Source organism: Acinonyx jubatus, chromosome B2, assembly GCF_027475565.1.
Source record: "Acinonyx jubatus isolate Ajub_Pintada_27869175 chromosome B2, VMU_Ajub_asm_v1.0, whole genome shotgun sequence".
NCBI lineage: Eukaryota > Metazoa > Chordata > Mammalia > Carnivora > Felidae > Acinonyx > Acinonyx jubatus.
In genome coordinates this window covers 3871745-3895541 of record NC_069385.1, presented here as the reverse complement: position 1 = coordinate 3895541, position 23797 = coordinate 3871745, and the positions used below count along the sequence as shown (strand labels likewise).

The 23797-nt window shown below is 43.2% G+C and overlaps 1 protein-coding gene across 7 annotated transcripts in view; it reads right to left on the bottom strand.

Moving 5' to 3' along the window:
- PDE10A (phosphodiesterase 10A) overlaps positions 1 to 23797 on the bottom strand; it is a 608599-nt gene that overhangs the window by 5900 nt on the left and 578902 nt on the right. For all 7 annotated transcript variants that reach the window (XM_053222003.1, XM_053222001.1, XM_053222000.1 and 4 more), the window contains 3 exons: positions 8979 to 9090; positions 6161 to 6241; positions 2455 to 2543 (listed from right to left, as the gene is read on the bottom strand). In XM_053222003.1, the coding sequence (XP_053077978.1) occupies positions 2455 to 2543; positions 6161 to 6241; positions 8979 to 9090 (282 nt within the window). The remainder of the gene's footprint in view (positions 1 to 2454; positions 2544 to 6160; positions 6242 to 8978; positions 9091 to 23797) is intronic.

The window sequence follows — 23797 nt, the reverse complement described above, 5'->3', positions numbered from 1 at the left end:
AAAAGGATTTCCGGACTCGGGTCTCAGAATTTAACGACACCGCCCTGAGGCATAGCTGAGCAAGAGGGCTTTCTGGCGCCCTCCTGACTCCGATAATGGCTTTTGTGCCGTAGCCACGCAGGACCCCGCTAGGTCTCCCTGATGTGGCCCTGCACCTTGACTTACTCAGCAGAGCCTCAAGCCACCAAGGCTTGGGGGGGGGGGGGGTGGGGGAGAACCCGTTCCCACGAGCTCCAGGCAAGGGTACAAAAGGAGAGCTCAGCTCGGGACTTATCACCTCCTCATCAGTTAGAAAGGCTGACTGGAGGGGCGCCTGGGTGGCTCAGTCGGTTAAGCGTCCGACTCTTGGTTCCAGCTCAGGTCATGATCTCACAGTTCATGAGTTCGAGCCCCAGGTCGGGCTCTGTGCTGACAGTGCAGTCTGCTTGGGATTCTCTCCCTCCCCCTCTCTGTGTCCCTCCCGTTTGCTCTCTCTCTCTCTCTCAAAATAAATAAACATTAAAAAAAAAAAAAAAGCTGACTTGGAAAGGGGCACAAGCCGTCGGGAGTACTACCCAGGAGCATGGAGAGAAATGGAAAGGAAGGGAGGCTCCAGCAGCAAAAACGTTTGCCAACAGCACCAACAGCCAGGAGCCCGTGCTCTGCAGGTGGAAACAGTGCGCCGCCTGGGCTCCCTGTCACGTCATACCCGAAACCGGAAAGCGGTCCTATTCTGAACACCGTGTCACATATAAAAATTCACCCTAAGTTACACGTGACACAAAAGTGGGACGTTTCCTTGTTGCACTAAAGCCATCTTCGTGCTCTGGCAACCTCTGGTGTCGGGTGTCGGCTGCCGCACCCCCCCCCCCCCCCCCCCCCGGCCCTTCTCTCTCCGCATCTGCAGCTCAATGCTGCAGACACTGCCCCTCAACCTTCCGGAACAGCGTGGCACACTGTGGCCGCCACCACCGCGGGACCAACATCCTGCCTCCCGTGGTTAACCGGGAAGAGATCTTAGCAACATCTCCCGCCTTGCAGCTTGCTTTCTTCTACACAAAGTCCACGTGAGACACACAATTCATACAGAGCACACACACGGGAAGACGCCTCTGGACAAAAGCAGTCTCTAAAAACACAACCTGAAAACTGTAACGTTTTACCTTCTGTGCCACATTATCGCATGACTTTTTCCCAGAGCCTAAAGGGGGTTTTTGACACATCGGAAAAAAGGCCTATACTAATTTTGCTCTTTCCTCGGACACCAGTGATACATGATGACTTTTTTAAGTGTTGAGAAGATTAAAATGGCCTTTAACGGATCACGTGGTCCAGCCAAGTACAACGAAGCAAGAATGCGTCAAAGCTGCCGAGACAGAAGAATCCCAGTGTTGACCATGATGGTGATAATGTAATAGAAAGTAGTCCCTTCTGTTGGTTCTAAGTATTTAGCATAAAACACAGATAATGTTTAGATAGGAAAAGACTCTGGACTGTTGCCTAGGTTCTCTTTAATCACCTGGATTTTGAGTGATTTCTCTTTGGTGGGGCACTGACTTTTCCAACTGATCCCATCAGGATTGAGTCCTAGTTCAAACTCCCTGTTGTCCACAGGGCTTAGTCCTGATGTAAAAAGATAATACTTTAATAAACTAACCACTGCTGAACGTCTGACAGTTCAACAAAATAGGCTGGGATGTCTTACGTTCATGTTTAAAACTATCAGTCTGTCCACGCAGTCCCCCGCCCCCCCCCCCCCCCCCCCCGCTCAGTGTGCCCACCCCAAGCCCCAGGGTGCTTCATGGTTAAGTTGTTAGGGAAATCAGCTGGACACCAGCTCACGTGCAGAATATCAGCACGTATGGCCGCTCTGCTCATAGCCCTTTGACATCCCCACAGGGGACTTCTTCTCGAAGTCAAATGGAAATCTTACAAAAATTCCCATGTCCTTAGCTGAGCTCATCCCTCAAAAGCGAGGGACGGTGAAGGGGCTCAGAGACGTCTGAGGTCAGGGTGGGTGACAGTCGGCTTACAGCTCTTCTGGGGAAAAGACAGAACTCCCCGAGAAAGAAGATCCCACGCTGGTTCCCGCTCTTCATGTGCCTAATAAGCTGTGTGACTGAGGCTGAGCCCCTCCCCACAAGCAGCCTCGAACACACAGCATGGCCCCTGTCTTTTCACACACACTCCGGCCATAGATCCCTGGGTCGTAACAAACCAAATCCCAAGCCACACGCCTTCTGGCTCCTTTTTGGCGGTTGCATGACTTTATGAATGTCCTTAACATATACTTGGTACCTAGAAAAACACACGGCCCATAAAATTACATTCATTGTAAACCTTCGGGAAGACACAACACACGCCGATGGGACAGAACAATCCTATATGGAGTCTTAGTCATTTTTAAAACTGATGTCCCCCCCCCCCAAAAAAATAAAATAAGACTAACATCCCAGCTTACGCCACGGTACGTACCTGCACGCCTGCAGGAGAGGCTCCGTGGGCGGGAAGATCTGGGTGAGGGTCGTATAGCAGGGGATGGCCACGGCGTTGTAGAAGCCCAGCTGCCCCCGTGCAGAGCCACGGACAAGAAGACACAAGACCGCACGTTAGCGACTCTAGTAGATGCCGCTTCTCAAGCGAAGCTTCCACTTTTCCACTTCTCAAGCCTAACTACGGAATTAAGTGTTCTAGTGTTGCTCTGTGATATCTGGGCTCGGCGAATACCGCTGCGGAGGGCGTTCGAAATGCCTTAGTTTTTGAAATAACACACAGGAAAAGAAGTTAAACCAAAACCCAAGGGCAACAGCCAGTGAGACTCCATTTATGGATCAGTCAAGTTATCAATTCAAGTACTATTCTTGTTGCTGGTCAAAAAATAGTTTTCTTTTTTTTTTCTTTTTAATGTTTATTTATTTTTGAGAGAGAGAGAGAGAGAGAGCGCGCACGCGAGTGGGACAGGGGCAGAGAGAGAGGGAGACACAGAATCCGAAGCAGGCTCCGGGCTCTGAGCTGTCAGCACAGAGCCTGATGCGGGGCTTGAACTCTGGGAACAGAGAGATCATGACTTGAGCCCAAGTCGGATGCTTACCCGACTGAGCCACCCAGGCGCCCCAGAAAGTTAGTTTTCTACCACAGACATTTCAGAGTCAAACCTGCTATTTTTCTACATGGAGGCCTCTTTATAACTTAATATTGGGGAATCAGCACAGGGTGTTTTGTGGGTCTGTTACCCTTGGCCTCTGGTGCATTGTTTGGTCTCCTGAGACGTTCTTAATCTCCCTCCCTTTTTTTTTGACCTACAACAAATCTCATGGACTAGATCACAGTTCTTCTCAGGTTACAGTTCTTTTAATATGCCAGATTTCAGCTTTTGATCTCTGGCACTTAAAAAAATATATTAAGGGACATTTTATTAGGACTTTCAGGCCACAGTAGAAATAAATGCTTCCAGCCCAGACTGGCCTACTGAAGGCTGGATGAAAAAGACCTTTTAGACTGTTAGCAGGGAACACAGAGGGTCTAGCTACAATTATCACCAGATACGACTGCCTCTTTGAATGAGGCGACCCCCCAAACCAGGGCTTACCAAATTGTTTAAAAAAAAGCGAACTTCAATGAGATGCACCCAAGGTACAGAAGAGCGGACTCTCCTTGGTGGTTACTTTCTGCCTTCTGCTGCTGTGCAGACTATCTGCACTCAAACTCCTACTGTAAATGGGTTTGGCAATTTTAGCATAAAGCCAAACTCTTCCCTTAATTCAATGGTGCTGGAACACGGTCCATTCTCCGACGGCACCTTCAGCCATCCTGGGCTTTCGGCTGCGACAAAAGCTTAACTATCCAGAAAGAACTCTGTTAGGTGGGTATCTACCAGTGCGATTGCTAGATTGTAGGGTAGCTCTATTTTTAACTTAAATTTTTTTTTAATGTTTACCTACTCAGGGAGAGAGAGAGAGCACGAGCAGGGGAGGGGCAGAGAGAGAGACAGGGAGAGAGAGGATCCCAAGCATGCTCTAGTGTGGTCATGGCAGAGTCAGACGCCTCAATCTCATAAACTGTGAGACCACAGCCTGAGCCGAAATCAAGAGTTGGGATGTTTAACCGACCGAGCCACCCAGGCACCCCTTTAACTTTTTGTGGAACCTCTATTCTGTTTTCCAGAGTGGCTGTGCCACTTTGCATTCCCATCAATAGTGCATGAGGGTTCCTTTTTCTCCACATCCTTGCCAACACCTGTTGTTTCCTGTGTTGTTACTTTTAGCCACTTTGACAGGTGTGAGATGATATCTCGTTGTGGTCTGGATTTGTATTTCCCTGATGATGAGTGATGTTGGGCATCTTTTCATGTGTCTGTTAGCCATCTGGATGTCTTCTTTGGAAAAAATGTCTATTCATGTCTTCTGCCTATGTCTTCACTGGATTATTTGGTTTTTTTTCGGTGTTGCATTTGGTAAGTTCTTTATAGATTTTTGATACTAACCCTTTATCAGATATATCATTGATACAAAAGTACTGATTCAAAGGGGCCCATGCACCCCAATGTTTATAGTAGCATTACGAACAGCCTGCTTATGGGAAGACCCCAAATGTCCATCGACAGATGAGTAGATAAAGAGGATGTGGTTTATATACACAATGGAATATTATGTAACCACCAGAAAGAATGAAATCTTGCCATTTGCAATGACGTGGACGGAGCTAGAATGTATTACGCTAAGCAAGTAAGTCACAGAGAGACAAATATCATATGATTTCACTCATATGTGGAATTTGCGAAGCAAAACAGATGAACACGGGGAAGAGGAAAAAAAGAGGAGAGGGAAACGAACCACAAGAGACTCTTGATGGTAGAGAACAAACTGAGGGCTGCTGGAGGGGTGTGGGTGGGGGATGGGCTAGATGGGTGATGGGCATTAAGGAGGGCATTTGTTGAGATGAGCACTGGGTGTCGGATGTAGGTGATGGATCACTGGGTTCTACTCTTGAAACCAATATTGCCCTGTAACATGTTAACTAACTAGAATTTATATAAAAATTTGAAAAAGAAAAAAAAAAAGAACTTTGTCAGATCCCTATCTTAAGCCATTGTAGCAAGATAAGATTCAGGGGAATTAACAAATCAAATAGGAAGCCATGAAACATAGGGTGAGTAAAGAAAACAGAGGCAAATGCTTAATCACATGGTGGGACAGGACAGGATGAGCAGAGGCCAGGGAGGGCAGACAGGTCTCAGGAGCACCTACGTGGGAAAGCTCCATAAACAATATTAAAAAGAAACTAAACTGCAAAATACACACGAGACAGGCCTGCCAGGTGCACGTTCAGCAGGAAGGAACAACAGGCCCCCCCATCAGCAAAGCTGGCCAAGGACGCGAGCACCCCGTGGACGGAAGGCAGTGAGGAGGAGAAAGCCACAGGGCCTTTGCCTTTCTCTGTGCTGGCGTCTTCGAAACCTGTGGACCTGCCTGAACTGCTGTATTAATAGTAAATTAACTCTAAGTAAAGTAGGAAAACTTGAGACCTCATCCAAAACCATCACCCTGTGCGTTTTCTCAAATGTTTTCTAAACTAAATTCTAGGTTACAATTATTTGTCCGCAGCTAACTTCCTCGTGACAGCGTTTGAAGAACGGTACTTTCGAAAGACCGTGGGTCTGAGAAGTACCTTGTACCACACATGCACACACGCAGAACTGACAAGGCACAGAGCTGTCAAAACATCACAAAACTGACATCAACCATGCGGTAAGACCTGAAAAAATATTAATTAATGTCAACTCACCGGAAGAGAAAACCCAACATGTACTAGAACACTGTGCGTTACTTGTTGGGAGGAGAGGACCTGATCAAAACCTAGAACGCTTCTCTCTAAAGGATACCTTTGCACAATGACGAAAGGTTTTCTGCTTGTTAAAAATATTAACAACTCAAATCCATCCATTCCTCTATTTCAAGTCACTGATTACTGCGCTCAGATCTGTAGCAAGAACTGAAGGCAGGAGCAGCTGTGGATTCCTGAAATCCAACTAGAACTTCCTGACCCTGGTCTTACCACCCGCAAACTCCACCTGAGTAGAGAAGATTTCCAGGCCTAGGCTCTGCAGGACGGTGGATACTTTTTATTCACGGATGACTCTGGGAGCGCCTCACGTTATCTGACCTTCCAGCAGGACCCATACCTGGCCCTGTGGGACCTCGTCCTTCTTGTCTCTGTCCATCATGGGGATGGGCTGTATTCCCAGCTTCTTCATCTCGTCACCCTAAGATAAACAGGGAAAGCCAAGATTGCTCAACTTATCAACGGTCACAAAGTTCTGACATTAACGAGTTCCCTTTATGCATTAATTTCCTTCAAAATGGATAACGCTTCTGGCTACTGATCCACGCAAGTGTCAAAACAAAAACTTAACGTATCATTGTTTGGCGTCTATCCTGATGCCGTCTGTTCTGGTTCCGCTGTGTGCGAGTTAGTGACAGGTACGACAAGAGGAGCAGAGTAACCAGGGAGGCCCAGTGATGGCCAACAGAGCCTGGAACAGACCTCGCGGCCTTCTCCTCACTTACGTTTCAAGGGAGTCTTCGTGTGTGTTGAACTGGACGGAGCGAGGCTCTAGAGAGAAATGTTGTATATCAAGAATAAACACGAGCCTGCTAGAACGGTGTAACTGGCTGTAAGCATGGCAAAGGTTATAATCACAGATGTTTATATTGAAGATTGACTGTGTCGCAGCCTCTGGGGTAGGTAACTTGTGGCTATTCTTTCATTCAACCTTCATGGAATACTAGGGAGTTAGAAATTATTGTCCCCATTTTATAGATTTTAAAAATTCTTTCCCTCTTTTTTAGTTATTTGTTAAAGACCATTAAAATCTTTCTTAATACATCCCAACTTTTTCCTTACTACCCCATGTCCCTCACATGTCTTAATTATTCAATTATTTTAATTATTTCGCAATCATGCTTACGTTTAGAATTCAGATGCACAGAACTAAGACCATCCTAGATTTGCTAAGGTCCAGAAATAAATACCTATGACCCTCATGAAGATTTTCAGGTACAGGACAAAGGAAGCTGTGCTAACAACATGAAGGCACGTGAGCACAGCTTTTGCGATAGTGTGGTCGCTTTTAAACGTTAACGTCAGGGGTTCTCAAACTTCTTCGTTTTCCGTTCTGAGTGAGTGAAGCTAGCCAGGCCTCTTGCTCGAGGATACCACAAGTGCAGTACGTGAACAGATCTCGACTAAACAATGACCTATGTACTGTACTCCCAGACCAGGATAAATGCTAACCAGGAAAACAACAGAGTGTTGTGGAAGGTACACAACGGGGACCGTCCCTAGAGGAAGGCCTGCCCAGGAAGGCTGCAGAGGGCAGGGCGGGGCCAGGGAAGCCGCCCTGGGTGGCGACGAGAGGGCCTTGGGTCAGGGAGTCCAGACAGGTTGAGACGTGGCATAGTCTGGAGGGGCAGTGGTCCGTGTAGATGAAGTCCGTGCTTTCGGTCTTTATCACAACGGCACGCAGGGGCAGACTGCCAACAGCGCTAACGTGGTGGCCACTAGCCCGCAGATGGGGCAACTGAGGCACGGGGCTAGGTGGGGGGCTGGCCTGAGGCTTCATCCCCAAGTACAAAAGCAGGATTTTCATCTCAAGCAGCAGGACATCAACGACCACACTCTGAGTCACTGCTATTCTGACTCCAAGCGAAAAGGCAAGGACTCCGGTTAGAACGCTGCGGTAATTTGGGCTCAGGGTGGCCAAGTCCTGGAGCGGGGAGGCGTGGTGGGTGCTGGGCAGAGAGTGGACCTAGTGAACCCCAAGGAGGTCAACAGGCAAGACGCAGCGACATCCGTCTCCTCTCATGGACTACGAGGTCCGTGAAGACGGTGTCCCTGGGCACACTGGGAGCTTGGTCAATCTCTCTGCACCATTTCATCAGTGCAGAATAGAGAGGGAAAAAAATCTACGTAACACATCTGTCACATTTAATTCGTGTTTTAGAATCCAAATATAGTTATTAAAGTATGGGTTATATCAGTTAAATAAAATTATCTGCAAAACAATAAGCTAGCTTTAGACCAGTTTCCTTATGTGGTATTTACCGAATGTACCTCATGCGAGTGTGTGTGCACAATGTGTAAGGCATTCTGGAAAAATAACACATGTATAATCAGCTCGAGGCCTGCGATCCTCACGCAGCAAAAATTTTTCTCTTTGCCATCATGAAAACAATTTAATGTCATAAATTGTTTCTACTAAATTTTCAACTGAATGGTTTTCTGGTTTTTACTTTTTACAACCATTCTTTCATACGGGTGAGGCCTAAGGTTTGAATCAACAACTACCAAACTCTCTGCCTTTCAAATTTAATTTTACTTCTTCCAACCAAATGAGGTACCCGAAGATTTAGTTTCACTCCCCCCACCTCACTGTAATCTTTGAGTATGCAGGGGCCTAGCTATTTGTGGAGTCATTTGAACAAGAGAATATTCCACTTACTCGTGGACAATTCAGAAAGAAAACGGAGAAATAAAACACTGATATCTTGATCAGAAATAAAAATTTCTGATAATTTAGATCATCCAGTCAAGAACAGGTATGAACTAAAGTAATTTCCATGGTTGTTTCACATATCAGGAGTTTTAGGAGTTAAAAGCACACATGCTCAGTAGAACTCCTAATGTGCAGCTGAATTAACTATCTGGTATATTCGCAGAAACTCATACATCTCTGGTACAAGAGAATTATCCCCCAAATTTCCAAGTGCGGACACATACAGCGTGTGACACTGAGGGACTCACAATGGGCTGTACGTCTGCGTAAATGTCTTTGTATCTGTGCAGAAATGCTAATTCCTCTACTGCACGTGATTGACAACGGTTTTCCGAAGGAACCAGCACCCAGAGCAACTAAGATATTGTTACTTAAATACCCGCACGTTTACGTTCCCGTCCAATTTATTCTCATTTCCGCGTTCATATAAAAAGCGAAAACATACCTCAGCCCAGAATTCTGCATATATATCATTTGCTGTCAGTTTTGTAACCGGCCACAGTTTTGTTACAGAACAAAGATCACAGGCAGTCATCATCAAACCAATGACACGGTCTCTGGAACACAGGAACATAAAACGGGTCAGCGTGGCGTGGGCAAGACAGGCTAGAAAGACGTCTGCATTTTCAAGAAAAAGAGGCTTTAAGCAGGCATTCCTTCATGATGAGGAGGAGGGAGCTGACGGTACAAAGCCAGCAGGCAAGGACGGAAGTGCAACGAAAGCGCGGTGATAGCCCAACTGGAAGGGCATCGGTCACCGGCCGCGGGAAGGAATCGGCACGTGTCCCTGCTGCCTGGGTACCACGGCTGAAACCAGAGAGGATGCAGGCATGTACCTAAACCCTAAGTCCTCTACTGAGCTTATACTGGGCCAGATTCACACCTTCCATGGAGTTCTGGAAACGCACGAGGCAAAGAAACCTTGAAGAAAACCATCTACCCCGATCCTCTTGTTTCTGGAAGAGAAACGTGAGGTGCAAAGAAGTGAAGCGAGGTCCCCAAGGCGCGAGCAGCTGGAGACCAGGCCACAGCGGACACGGGTCTGTCCCCCGAGTCTGGGCTGGGCGGCGGGGGGGCTGTCGCCGGGCGCTGTGCGGACCCCGACCTCCGCGGCTTCGCACCCACACTCTGACTTCCCTTTTCCAAATATGGGTTGGTTTCATCCTTCCTCTTGAAGAAAAAGAAAACACTGCTTAAAGCCTTCCAGCGGACGTCCGCCCTGTAATTTTAAGGGATGTGGCGTAGAGACGTGTGTTTGCCCTGAAGGAAATCTACACCTATGGTCACACCAACTGCTAATGAGGAAGGAATTTTCATATGCCGACTTTAACTTTTGTGAAGCAAATTACCTAAGTTTGAAAAGGCGAATAATGAAGAAAGATACAAAACTGTGTAGCAGGTGAAGATATGGCCATTGCCAGCTCAGTGCAATGAGTCTTTGGGATCCGTGGCATCTAAAGGCTGCCTGCTTGTGGCTCACAGATGGTCCCCTTCGGGGGGCACAGTCCTGCCCTGGGTCCAGAGCCCATGTCGACCAGGGCACACGGCACCAACACCTATCTGTCGCTTTGGCAGAGTTTCCGATCTAGTGGTACCCGTTGGCACGATTCCTGGACGTCTGGGGGCCCCTGCTTTGTCTGTGACCTGCGTCTGGGATGCTGATCACTCACGACGTTCCTTAATTTCCCATCAGCCACTTCCTTTAGGCCATTTGCCTCAGTAACGATCTCTTCTACCATTTTACTTTTCATAAGAACACGTCTCTACTGGGGCAGAACGAGTAACTTTAAAAACGTTGATGAGACTTCTGTGTATCCTTCCTGTGACCCCAAACAGATGCCATGTAAAGTTCCAAACCCCTTAATGTGATCAGGAAACTCCCTATTTTCTTGATGAGCTAGTTTCCTAATCATTTTGCGGTTTCAAGGAAGAATATTTCTGGATTTGGGCTTCTAAACGGGTGAGTTTATTATCTGCTTGATTCAACAGGGAAGTTCATTAAACAGAAATAGAACATGAAATAAATCGATTATTCTGTTTCATAAGATTGAAATAATCCAATCTCATTCAATCTGTATTCACATATATATCTCAACATTTCCTTCTCTTGGCTAAATATTCTAATAAGCTTTGTCTCAAAAAAGATTTTCTAGCTCATAAATCTATGAAACAAGGCATGTTAACAGAACCGGGCGCTGTAAAACACAAGGAACCAATTTTCTCCCTGGAAAGGATTTCACGGGTAGCAGGGTTGAAAAGATTACGACCCAGTTGTCATTCAGATGTTACTGTCAAAACAACTTAGACAAAACAACTTAACAGTAGTTATTTTACTGTTAAGTAAACAAATAAATAAATAAATAAGAGATTACAATTTTTTTATTAAATGCCTTTAATAAGTAAAATTACTTATTTTTCATTCTCAGTGACAAATCAGTTAGACGTTCACGGTTGTCTGGAAATATTAATGTAAAATGGAATCGTTTTATTTCTTTCTACGAGTGGGATATAGGCCCAATGGGGATAGATGATTGATTCATAATGCATTCTAACAACCAACTGTCAAAGGGGTGGGGGTCATGGTTAAGTGTACTGATGATGCGACCTTACATAACCTAGCCACCGAAAGCAACAACGAGGCCAACGCAATGTCACAGATGATTCCGTGGTAAGTAATCTCAGGGGGTTTGACTACATTTATTTACTCCCAACATTCTGAATGTCTCTATGGATCAGGCCCAGTTCTAGTAATGAACCAAGTAGACCCTGCTCTTCTAGAACTAACATTCTAACAGGGAAAAGCAGAAAAGCATGTCGAACATTGCGCTGAACAGGTTTGTAAAAAGTGTTTTGAGAGGCAAAACCACGAAGCTCCGAGAGAGTCCTGAGAGAGATAAACAGGCATGCAAGTCCTGATGTGTCACGAACAAGTGTGGTATGTTTGAGGAACAAACGACAAGCTGGTCTGGCGCACATCGGGTGCCGCCCGGTCTGGACACAAGGTGGGAGACCGTTGTTCCAAGTCAGAAGGTCAGACCGTGGAGGATGTGAGCAGGGGGGTGACATGGTCCAGGTTGTGGAGAGATCGCTGTGGACAATCAAGCACACAACCGCAGGGGCCAGGGCAGATGGGGACAGACCGTTGAGGACGACACCACAGCGGTCCAATGACAGCAGCATGACTCGATGGCAGGAGTGGACAAAGGGAAGGGAAAGGAGGAGGGCTCCGGATATCCGCCTCTCACCAGGGGACACATTTGTCTTCTCGGAGCCATCCTAACCTGAAAATTCTCTTCCCACAGCGGAAGATCACAGGACCACAGAACTCCACACAGGTGGGTTACTGATGGGCAGAAAGGAAGCCCCAGCTCTCCCATACTGCCCCCCCAGCGCCCTCCGACCCCCCGTTCTCTATAAAGTTCATCACTCAAGGATGATGAATGATGTCCTATTGAAGACAAGTAGAAACGCACAGCTGGACCAGATGAAACAGAATTAACTTTATAAAAGAGTTCAGGTAGAAACATGACGAAATATGAAGAATGAATTCTCTACGGGGCGCCTGGGGGGCTCAGTCGGGTGAGCATCTTTGGCTCAGGTCACGATCTCATGGACTGTGAGTTCAAGCCCCGGGTCGGGCTCTGTGCTGACAGCTCAGAGCCTGGAGCCTGCTTCGGATTCTGTGTCTTCCTCTCTCTCTGCTCCTCCCCTGCTCACTCTCTCTCTCTCTTTAAATTTAAATAAACTTGGGGCGCCTGGGGGGCTCAATCGGGTGAGCATCTTCGGCTCAGGTGATGATCTCACGGTCTGTGAGTTCGAGCCCCACATTGGGCTTTTTGTGCTGACAGCTCGGAGACTGGAGCCTGCTTCGGATTCTGTGTCTTTGTCTCTCTCTGCCCCTTCCCTGCTTGTGCTCTGTCTCTCTCTCTCCCTCTCTCAAAAACAAATAAACATTTAAAAAAATTATAAAAAAAATGAATTCTCATATGGTTATTATTACATTTCCTTATTTGTGTTAATATCTGGAATTCAAGAAGAATGAATGGCTCGTTCAATTTCCATACCGAGCTGGGAACGGTAGACTCAGTGTCTCCAACTCCCTATCATCACTGCTCCCTAGGCTCTGACCTCATTCCGGTCTCCCAAATATCCACTAACATCTTAACAGTCAAATAACAGACACACAATGAAGTTTATTTAAAAACATGCTTCCAGCTTATGGGCTACACACATTAACTCACAGAGAGAAAAGTAGCTTTGGAGAAGCATCCTTTTTAAAGACTTTGCAGAGAACCCCTGGCCACTGTGAGTATGGAACAGCTGGCAAGGGAGGCTCCGGTCCTTTGGACCACAGCAGTGCTAACGGCTGGGATCAGGGAAGGGAACAGTTCATGTTTCTTTGGAACAGGAATTACTCAAGCAAGAAAATTAGGAGTGAGATATGAAAAACGGCAAAATTTGGAGATGGCACCTGTTCATTCTGTTCAATGCCCAGCTGAGCGATTCCTGCCGCGGAGGTGAACTCCACCGGCAGCCCGTAGCCCCTGCTGCAGGAACAGCGTCCGGGTGTAGCCGGTGCCCTCTCGGGAGCGTTGGGAGCAAGGCCAGGTCAGTGACAAGGAGGGCTGATGAAACAGACATCTAGTCACAGGGAAGTGACATCTGTGGGAACCCAAGAGGAATAGGGGGCTTTAGGGAACAGCCCATGAAGGCTGCAGCAGCCACGAGGGCGGTTCGGACCCTGCAAGAAAAGCCACTGTGACTGCACGCTAGGACTGCCATCTCTAAGGACAGCACAGAATGGCTCCACTCGTACAAGTTCTTACATACACCGATACAAAATGCCCACAAAGAGATCTATGAAACGCCACCAAAGCCACATCAAATGTGGGAATATTTCATGTACCAACCATTCTAAACTGGACGAAAAGCTTACCCATCACTACACGTATCCCACGGGCTGCTTCTATGAGCTTATCCACTCCTGATCCCCTCAGAAATGACATTTGATCTCATCTGCCGGGTTAAAGACCATTTTATATATATATATATATATTTTTTTTTTTTTGAGAAAGAGAAAGAGAGCACACAAGCAGGAAGAGGGGCAGAGACAGGAGAGAGAATCCCAAGCAGGCTCTGCGAGTGTGGCTCGATCCCATGACTGTGAGTTCACGACTTGAGCTGATATTAAGGGTCAGATGCTTAACCGACTGAGCCACCCAGGCGCCCCTGGCCTATTCTAGAGCTTCATAAAAATGTTTTCACATAGTACACACTATTTCGCTCAACAAAGTACTTGTGTGACTCATTCATGTTGTTGCATGAATCGGCAGTTCCTAATTTTTTTTTTTAATTGCTGGATAGAACAGTACTCCATTGTATAAATGTCATAAAGTGACTATCCATGCACCTGTTGTTGGAATTTGGGTTCCTTCCAGTTTAGATATATCATGAATAAGGCTGCTGTAAACATTTGTGTCTGAGTCTCTGTGTGAACAATATGCTTTTATTTCTCTTGAGTAACCTAAGAGTGGAATCACAAAGAAACACACATTTAGTTTTATAACAAACTTCCAAAGTTCTTTCCAAAGCAGCTGTACGTTTTACCCTCCCACAACCAGTATATTAGTATTTTAGCAGCTCCATACCGTTGCCAACAACTGGGTATCGTTGATCTTTTTAATGTGGCCAGTCTAGTGAATGTGTAGTGGCGTATCATGGTATTAACCTGATTTTCCTTACATCTAAATATGTTGAGCAAAATTTATGTTCTTAGTGGGGGTTGGGTCTGGAAAAAATCTTTCTATTGCAAGCACTAAAAAAAGGGGGAAAAAAGAACGACAGATGATACAAAAAAGGAGAAAAAAGGGAATCATATCAAATAATCAATTAAAGCTACAAAAGGTGGGAAAAGAGTGGAAGACAAAAATAGGAACAAAGAACAACTGTGAGGACTAGAAAGCAGTAATAAGTAGGACACATATTAACACAACTGTATCAATAATTGCTTTAAATGTCAGTGGTCTAAATATACCAATTAAAACAGGTCATCAGAGTAGACCGAAAAACAAGACCCAACCAGACCATATGTTGTCTACAAAAAACTCAGATTAAATATAAAGACACATATAGATTAAAAGTCAATGAAAGGAGAAAGATACCAGGGAACATTATTCATAAGAAAATGGGAACAGCTATATCAATTTCAGACAGAACAGACTTCAGAGCATGGAAAGTTATCAGCAATAAAAAGGAGCATTTTATAATAATAAAGGGGTCATTTCTCCACACAGAGAAGGAAACAGTCAACAACACTAAAAGGCAACCGACGGAACGGGAGAAGACATTTGCAAACAACATATCTGATAAAGGGTTAGTATCCAAAATCTATAAAGAACTTCTCAAACTCAACACCCAAAAAACAAACAACCCAGTTAAGAAATGAGCAGAAGACACTGAAAAGACTTTTTCCAAGGAAGACATCCAGATGGTTAACAGAGACATGAAAAGATGCTCAACGTCACTCATCATCAGGGAAACAGAAATCAAAACCACGAGATACCGCCTCACACCAGTCAGAATGGCTAAAATTAACAACACAAGAAACAACAGGTGTTGCCAGGGTGTAGAGAAAGGGGAACCCCTCTTGCACTGCTGGTGGGAATGCGAACTGGGGCAGCCACTCTGGAAAACAGTGTGAATGTTCCTCAAAAAGTTAAAAATAAAATTACCCTATGACCCAGCAACTGTGCTACTAGGTATTTACTCAAAGGATACAAAAATACAGATTCAAAGTGGTACCTGCACCCCAATGTTTTGAGCAGCATTATCGACAACAGCCAATCTCGGGAGAGAGCCCAAATGTCCACTGACTGATGAACAGATAAAGACGACGTGTTATATGCATACAATGGATACAATGGAATATTACTCCCCCACCAAAAAAAGAGAACGAAATCTTGTCATTTGCAAGGACGTGGATGGAGACAGAATGTATTATGCTAAGCGAAATAAGTCAGTCAGAGAAAGACAAATACCATATGATTTCACTCGTATGTGGAATTTGAGAAACAAAACAGATGAACATATGGGAAGGGAGGGGAGAGAAGAAAAGGAAACAAGCCATAAGAGATGCTTAACAACAGAGAACAAACTGAGGGGTGACAGAGGAAGGTCGGTGGGAGACGGGCTAAATGGGTGATGGGTATTAAGAAGGGCGCTTGTGATGAGTACTGGGTGTTGCATGCAAGTGATGAACCAATGATTTCTACTTCTGAAACCAATATTGCACTGTACACATTGACTTAAAAAAAGTCAAAAAAAAACTAAAAAAAGAAAAAAAATGATAGAACTGCTAAGGACAAATAGATAAATCCACTATTATATCTGGAGACTTCAGATTATATCTGGAGACTCAGAAATGGGCAGATCCGGTGAGGGCACGTGAGTATTCAATAACTTCATCAAACCACTGGATATAATTGACATCTGTAGGCTACTTTATCTAACAACTGTAGAAAACACATTCTTGTCAAACTCACTTGGAACATTCACCAAGACAGACTGTTTTCCAAGCCACAGAATACACCTTAACAAATTTAAAAGAATAGAAATCATGCAGGGCATGCTCTTAGACAACAATGGAATTAACAACTTATCTAGTTATAGCTACCAGTGACAGAAAAATAGCTGGAAAAATCCCCCATATACCTGGAGATTAAATAAAGCACTTTGAAATAACACTCAGATCCTAGGAGAAATCAAGAAAAAAATTGAAATGTTTATGACTAAATGAAAATGAAAACACAGCTTACGCAACTTCTGGGGCACAGGGAAAGAAGTGTTTGGAGAGAAATTGATAACACTGAATATGTGCACACTTTAATGAAGATAAAGTAAAAACATCTAAGCTTCTACTTCAGGAAACTAGAAAAAGAAGAGCCAAGTAAATCCAAATCCAAATGAAGCAGAAAAAAAGAAGTAAGAATTAGAGTAGAAATCAATGAACTTGAAAACAGGAAATCAATAGAGAAAATCAACCAAATCAAAAGCTGGGTTCTCTGAAACGATCAATAAAAATAAGCCTCTCTAGCCAGTCTAACTTACAACAACAACAACAACAACAACAACAACAACAACAACAAAAAAAACCAAAGAGGTAATCTGTACTAGGAATTTGTATCTCATTCTCAGAAATGGGAGAGTGAATGTCACTACGGATTCCACAGACACTAAAAGGACAATGAAGGGAATACTCTCAGCAACCCTATGCCCACAAATTTGATAACGTGGATGATATGGACCAATGTCTTGAATTTGCCAAAACAAACACAAGAAGAAATAGATAATCCAAATAGGCTGATATCTATTAAAGAAGTTGAATCAATCATTAACAACCTTCCAAAACAGAAACACCAGACCCAGATGGATTCAGATGGTGAATCCGACCAAATATTTAAGGAAGAAATTATACTAATTTTCTATACTCTCTTTCAGAGGACAGAAGCAGAGGAAACATGTCCTAACACATTCCATGAGGCCAGCATCACCCTAATACCAAAACTGTGCAAAGACATTACAAGGAAACTACAGAATGGTACCTCTCATGAGTATAAATGCAAAAATCCTCCATATGACACTGTATAAAAAGAATTATATACCATCCCAAGGATGAGTTATTCCAGGTATGTAAATAAATTTCAGTACTCAAAAATCAATTAACGTAATCCATCATACTAACAGACTAAAAAGAAAAATCACAATATCCTGTCAGTAGATGCAGTAAAAACATTTGACAGAATCCAACAGTCATTCATGAGCTAAGCATGGGGGTTGCAGGGACTGTCTTAACTTGATAAATATCTACAAAAAACCTATAGTCAACATCATACTTAATGGTGGGAAACTCAAAGCTTTCCGACTAAGATCAGGAACAAGGCAAGAATGTTCTCTTTCACTACACCTTTTCAGTACTGTACTAGAAGTCCTTGCTAATGCAATAAGACAAGAAAAAGAAATAAACGATAATACTGTTTAAGAAAGAAGGACTAAAACTGTCTTTGTTTACACATGGTATGACTGTCAATGTAGAAAGTTTGAAAGAATCAATAAAACCATTTCTGGAACTAATAAATGATTACAGCAAGGTCACAGAATACAAAGTTAACATAGCAAAGGCAATCATTTCCTATATACCAGCAAAGAACAAGTGACATTTGAAATTAAAAACACATTACTGTTTGCATTAGAATCACCTACAAAATGAAATACATGTTCATAGGGAGAAGCAAAAGCCCCAGGATAGCCAACACAATATGGAAGGAAAACAAAATTGGAGGACAGATACTACCTGACTTCAGTATTTACTATACAGCTACAGTAATCAAGAAAATGAGGTAGTGGAGAAAGAATAAACAAACGTATCAACGGAACAGAGAGCCCAAAACAGATCCACATAAATATAGGAAAATCATCTGTGACAGAGGCAAAAGCAATACAGTGGAACAAAGTAGTCTTTTCAACAAAGGGTGTTGGAAAAACTGGACATCCCCTTGCAAAAAAAAAAAAAAAAAAAAAAAAAAAAAAGAATCTAGACACAGACCTTAAACTCTTCACCAAAAATTGACTTAAAATGGATCATAGACGTAAATGTAAAATACAAACCCAAAATACTCCTATACGGATACCAAAGAATAATCTGCTACTATCTTGAAGCTCTCTTCTACTGCTGGCATTACACTTTGTAAACACCTGGTACTCAGTAAGTGTTGGCATACAGATGGAAAGGCTGATGTCAAGCGCTGTGCCTGAAAGTACTGCGTGCCTAGCCCTTGAGGACTGGCTGATGGGGAGTTCTCCCAGCTTCTGACTCCTGGTTGTGCTGCACAAGCCCCTGGCGGAGCCTCCACCCCATGCGGCATCAGTTGATCTCCTGTCCTCTACAGCAGAGCTTGTTTTTTTTTTTCTTGCTGTACCCTCCCCCCATTCTGCGACTTCCTCCATGCTGTCCGTCTGTCTTTCTGCTGCTGCAAGTGTTTGCTCTGGCCTAGAAACACCAAGAACAGAAGACTATTCAGTTCTAGGCACGTGTACAAATTCTTCACCTTCCCAATAGCCTGGCCAGTTTCTTCTTACCAGGACACAGTGAGTCTCCGTCTCAGAATTTCTTGAGATTGGCGAGCTGAAGGCTCTTGCTCTTCTCTCAATGGCACCGGCCAGCTCTGATGACGTCCTCACTGAAGGGGCAGGCAACCATGGGATTCCAAGGGCTCCAAGGAACAGGAATGGAACAGAAGGAAGAAGGCCTCTTCTGGTGAAGCTCAAAGGCTCCCACCCTGCATACGGGCCCATGTGCCCGCACGTGCCCAGCTTGAGTCAGGACACTAAGCTCACCTTGCCCCACTGGTTTGGGTGTTAGTTCATGGCAGCTCTGATTACAGACAAGATCAAACCATACAGTTTTTGATTCCATGTAATGCTATAGTGCAAATGAGCTTAAAACTGCTTTCTACTATGGTCATTATGACTCTCTTACCTTCCCTTCTCCATGAAACCTTTCATGAATCATGGCTGGAGAATCTCACTATACCCCACTGTCCCAAGAAGCCGAAAGGTACGATTCCTGGGGTTTCTTTCCCCAGCAATGAACCCAGTCCTCCCTGCAGGACTGTTATCCCTGATTCAAGGTTAGGACATCCAGTAGGCCATGGCCTGGTAGGAGACGTTCCCTTACCTAATTGCTACCTATCCAAGAAGGAAGACAGGTGTCTGGTGTAAATTTACCTGGGTAGGGATGAGACAGGACAAGGCAGCCAAACAGGCCCAAAAGGTGGCTGTCCCCTACCCAGGAAGCCTCAGGGAAGTCTCCAGGCCTGGCCAGGGTCTTCCCTCCCCAAACTCAAATCTATTTGCCCCCAGGGTCGGTTGGGCTCTTTTGAGTGGAGAAGACAGAAAAATCACTTAGGCCTCTGTATTAGTCTGTCAGGGTTGCTGCAACAAAGTACCACAGACTTGGTGGCTGAAACAACACAGCACTGTCTCACAGTTCTGGAGGCCAGAAGTCCAAGATCAAGATGTCTGCAAGGTGGGCTCCTTGTGAGGACCATGAGGGAAGGATCTGTTCCAGACTGCTCTTCTTGGCTTGCAGGTGGCCATCTTCTCCCTGTGTCTTCACACAGTCTTCCGCCATGTCTGTATCTCAATTTCTTCTTCTAAAGATCTCAGCCATACAGGATTAAGATCTACCTCTACGGCCCCATTTTGTCTACCTCTTTCAAGACTGTACCTTCAAATGAGGCCACATTCTGAGAATTAGGATTTCAACACAGGAGTTTTTTTGGGGGGGAGGGGGGTGGGGCGGGGGACACAATTCAGCCCATGGCAGTACCTAGAACAAAATTTTATTTTGAGGGTGTTCCTGGTCTGGAGCTGAGCTGGGCCAATGTGGATGGCTGTTCCCGTCTCAATCTCTCTCAACCTTCCCATTCCCTCAGATGAAGTCCAACATCCCTTTGTCTCTCTATAGAATTTGCATTGGGCAGGAGTAGGGCAAGCGGCTGTCTTGTCCTTTGTTGCATATCCAGCACCTGGTCCAGGCTTGGCACATTCACATGGTGTGGCTTCACTTTTGACTTCCTTAAAGGTTGTTTTGAAAATTATAAGTTCTTAACATGATAAAGTCCAATCTATCATTTGAAGATTAGTGTTTTTGTCTTGTTTCTTCCAGCTTCATTGAGATATGATGGACAAATAAAAGTTGTATATATTTAGGTTGTACAACACGGTGATTTGATACACGTATACGCTGTGAAATGATTACCACAATCAAATTAATTAACACATCCTTCAGTGCAGTTACGCTTGTGTGTATGATAAGAACACTTAAGATCTACTCTCTTAGCAAAATTGCAAGTATAAAATACAGTATTATTAACTATAATCACCATGCTATACCTTAGATCCCCAGACATTATTCATCTTACAACTGAAAGCATGTACCTTTTGATCAACATCTCTGAAGGTTAGTGCTTTTTGTGTGCCAAGGAATCTCTGCCTACCCAAGGTCATGAAGGCTTTCTCTTATGTTTTATTCTAGAGATTTTATAAGTTTAGCTTTTACATTTAAGTCTATCATCCAACTGAAAACTCAGTAACTCAAGAGCCGTTTGTTGAAAAGACTATCTGTTCCTCCATTGAATTATTGACACCTCGGTTGAAAATCAACAGGCTACATAGTATGTCTTCTGTAACCTGTTCCCTGTTCCACCAATTTATTTGTCTACCCTAACACCAATATACACTGTCTTGATTACTAGTACTTTATAGTAAGCCTTGAAAGCAGGTAGTGTTAAGTCCTCCATTTGGGCTTTTGCTTTGTCAAAGTTGTCTGGACTCTTCTAGACCTTCTGTATTTCTATCTAAACTTGAGGTGAGCTTGTCAATGTCTACAAAAAAGCCTGATAGGGCTTCAACTGGGATTGCATTTTTGGAGGAGTATTTGCAGAGAATTGGCATCTTAGCAATACTGACTTTTGCAATTCATAATCATGACACATCAGTCTAGCCATACAGTGCTCTTTCTCTCAAAAATGTTCTGCATTTTTAGTATAGAGATTTATGTATCATGTTAAATCTATTCAAGTGTTTTTTTTAAATGACATAGCCAGTAGAAGTGTTTTATTAGCTTCAGTTTCCAATTGATAGTTATTCGTATATAAAAATAAATGTTTTTTTTTTTTAAATGTTGACCATATATCCCTGTAAACTTGCTAAATTCACTTATTAAGTCTAGCAGACTTTTTGGAGATTCCTTACGATTTTATCTTTAGTAGATGATGGCATGTGATTTACAAATAAGGACAGATTTATTTTTTCCCTTCAACGCTTATGACTTTAATTCCTTTTCTCACTGTAATGCACTGGCTAGGACTCCCAGCTCAAAGTAGACTAGAAGTGATCATGGTGGGCATCCTTCATTTGCTTCTAGACTTGAGGAAAAAACCCTTATATACCACTATCATCATACTGGGTATAGTGTTTTGAAGATGCTCCTTAAGAAATTAAATAAGATCCCTTATATTCCTCGTTTGCTTAGATATTCCCCCCACTAATAAGGGTTTTTGTCAAATGCTTTTTCTACAATCTTTTGAAATGATCATATAGTTTCTTCTTTATTTTGAATATTCCTGTGAATTATATTAGCAAATGCTATTCCTGAGATAAAAGCCACTTGTTATGTTTTATGTTTTTTGTGTGTGACTGAAATTGTTAGACTTTGTTATAAATTTTACATCTATGTCTATGAAGAATATTGATCTTTAATTTACTATTTCTTTTTTTTCCTTTCTTTCAATGTTTATTTATTTTTGAGAGAGAGTGTTAGCAGGGGAGGACAGAGAGAGGGAGACACAAATCTGAAAGAGACTCCAGGCTCTAAGCTGTCAGCGCAGAGCCTGACGCAGGGCTCGAACTCAGGAATGCCGAGATCATGACCTCAGCCGAAGTCAGAAGCTTAACCGACTGAGCCACCCAGGCGCCCCTTTGATTTTTCTGTAATGTGCTTGTCAGATGTTGGTATCAGGATTATGCAGGCTTCATAAAATAAGGTGGTTACAATTCCCTTCTTCATAAACATTTTGTATAAGATTGATATTCTTTCTTCCGTAAAGGTTTGACAGAATTCACAAGTGAAACCATGAGAGAGCCACAGAGATTGTGGTCCCAAATCTGGATTCATATTTCCCTCATATCCTTAGTGACCTATGGACCAAGGTCAAAACAGAAACAGAAACCACCCTAAAAATGCTTAAAGGCATGAATCTATAAGTTTAGAGTGATCCATGAAGAATTTAATTGGCTGCTAGAGTAACAGTCAATTATCTTCAGAGAAAGGTAACAGAATCCAGAAAGATAACACAGCATATTATCCACAATGTAGTAAATAAATAAATCTTTAAAAAAATTGGAAAATGTACTCCATGATCTGGAGAAAAAATAGTCAACAAAAAAGGTTCACAGAAAACTCAGATGGTGAAAGTGTGAAGAATTTGTAAATAACTGATATGTCAAAGAATCTTCAGAAAAATATGTATTTGAGTACAAAGGGTGAAGAGATAAGGAATTTTCAGAGACACATAAAAGCTACAAAAATGAACCCAAAAGAAATCTCAGAACTGAAAAGCACACTCTATAAGCTAAATAAGCTAAAATACACCACTGGATGGAGTTAACAACAGACTGGGAAGAACACTGGAAAGGATCAGTGGAATTAAAGACACAGACCAACCAATTAACCCACACAGAGGGACAGAGAAGAGAAAGACTGAAACCACAATGCAGAGTTTTAGCAGCTTCTAAGATGGCATTAAGCGATCTCTCACATGCATAATGGGAGCTGCAGGGGAAAAAAGTGATAAATGGGGCAGAAAAAATATTTGAAGAAAAATAACGGTGGAAAGTCATCTACATGTCACTGAAATCGGCAGCCCACAGTCCCAGATGGCTCAGTGGAAGGACCTGAAGCAGGACCAGGAGCCAGAGGAAATCTTAAGAGCAGCCAGAATAAAAAGACATGTTATATACAGAAGAATAACCATTAAAATGACCACTGACTTCTCATCAGGAAAAAAAAAATGAAGGCCAGGAGACAACTGAACATTTTTAAAATGCTAAAAGAAAATCTGTCAACTTAGAATTGTCAGTCCTGCAAAAATCTCTGAAAAGTAAAGCCAAAATAAAGGTTTTTTTCAGATAAAGGCTGAAAGAAACTGCTGTCAACACATACTTTAAGAAATGTTAAAGGAAGTTCTCTAGACTAAAACAAGATGATACCAGATAGAAATCTGGAACTGCTCAAATAAATGCAAAGCACTGGAAACTGTGTGTGTGTGTGTGTGTGTGTGTGTGTGTATATATATATATATATATATATATATATATATATATACATATATATATACATATATATGTATATATATATGTGAAAATATGACAGATTATTTTTCTTTCTTTTTAACTCTTTAATAACCAATTGACTATTTAATTGAAAATGTTAGCAACCTATCTGGGATACAGAACTAATGTATCAGTATAATACTTAGCAACAGCATAAAAGACAAAAAAGGGGTATCAGTGGGTTGTTTTTTAAGGTTTTTACATTATACAGAAATGGAATGATAGAAATTCAAAGACCCTGATAAAAATGAAGACTGTAAATTCAAGAGCAACCACTTAAAACATAAAGAGGTGTAACGATAAAAGCCAGTG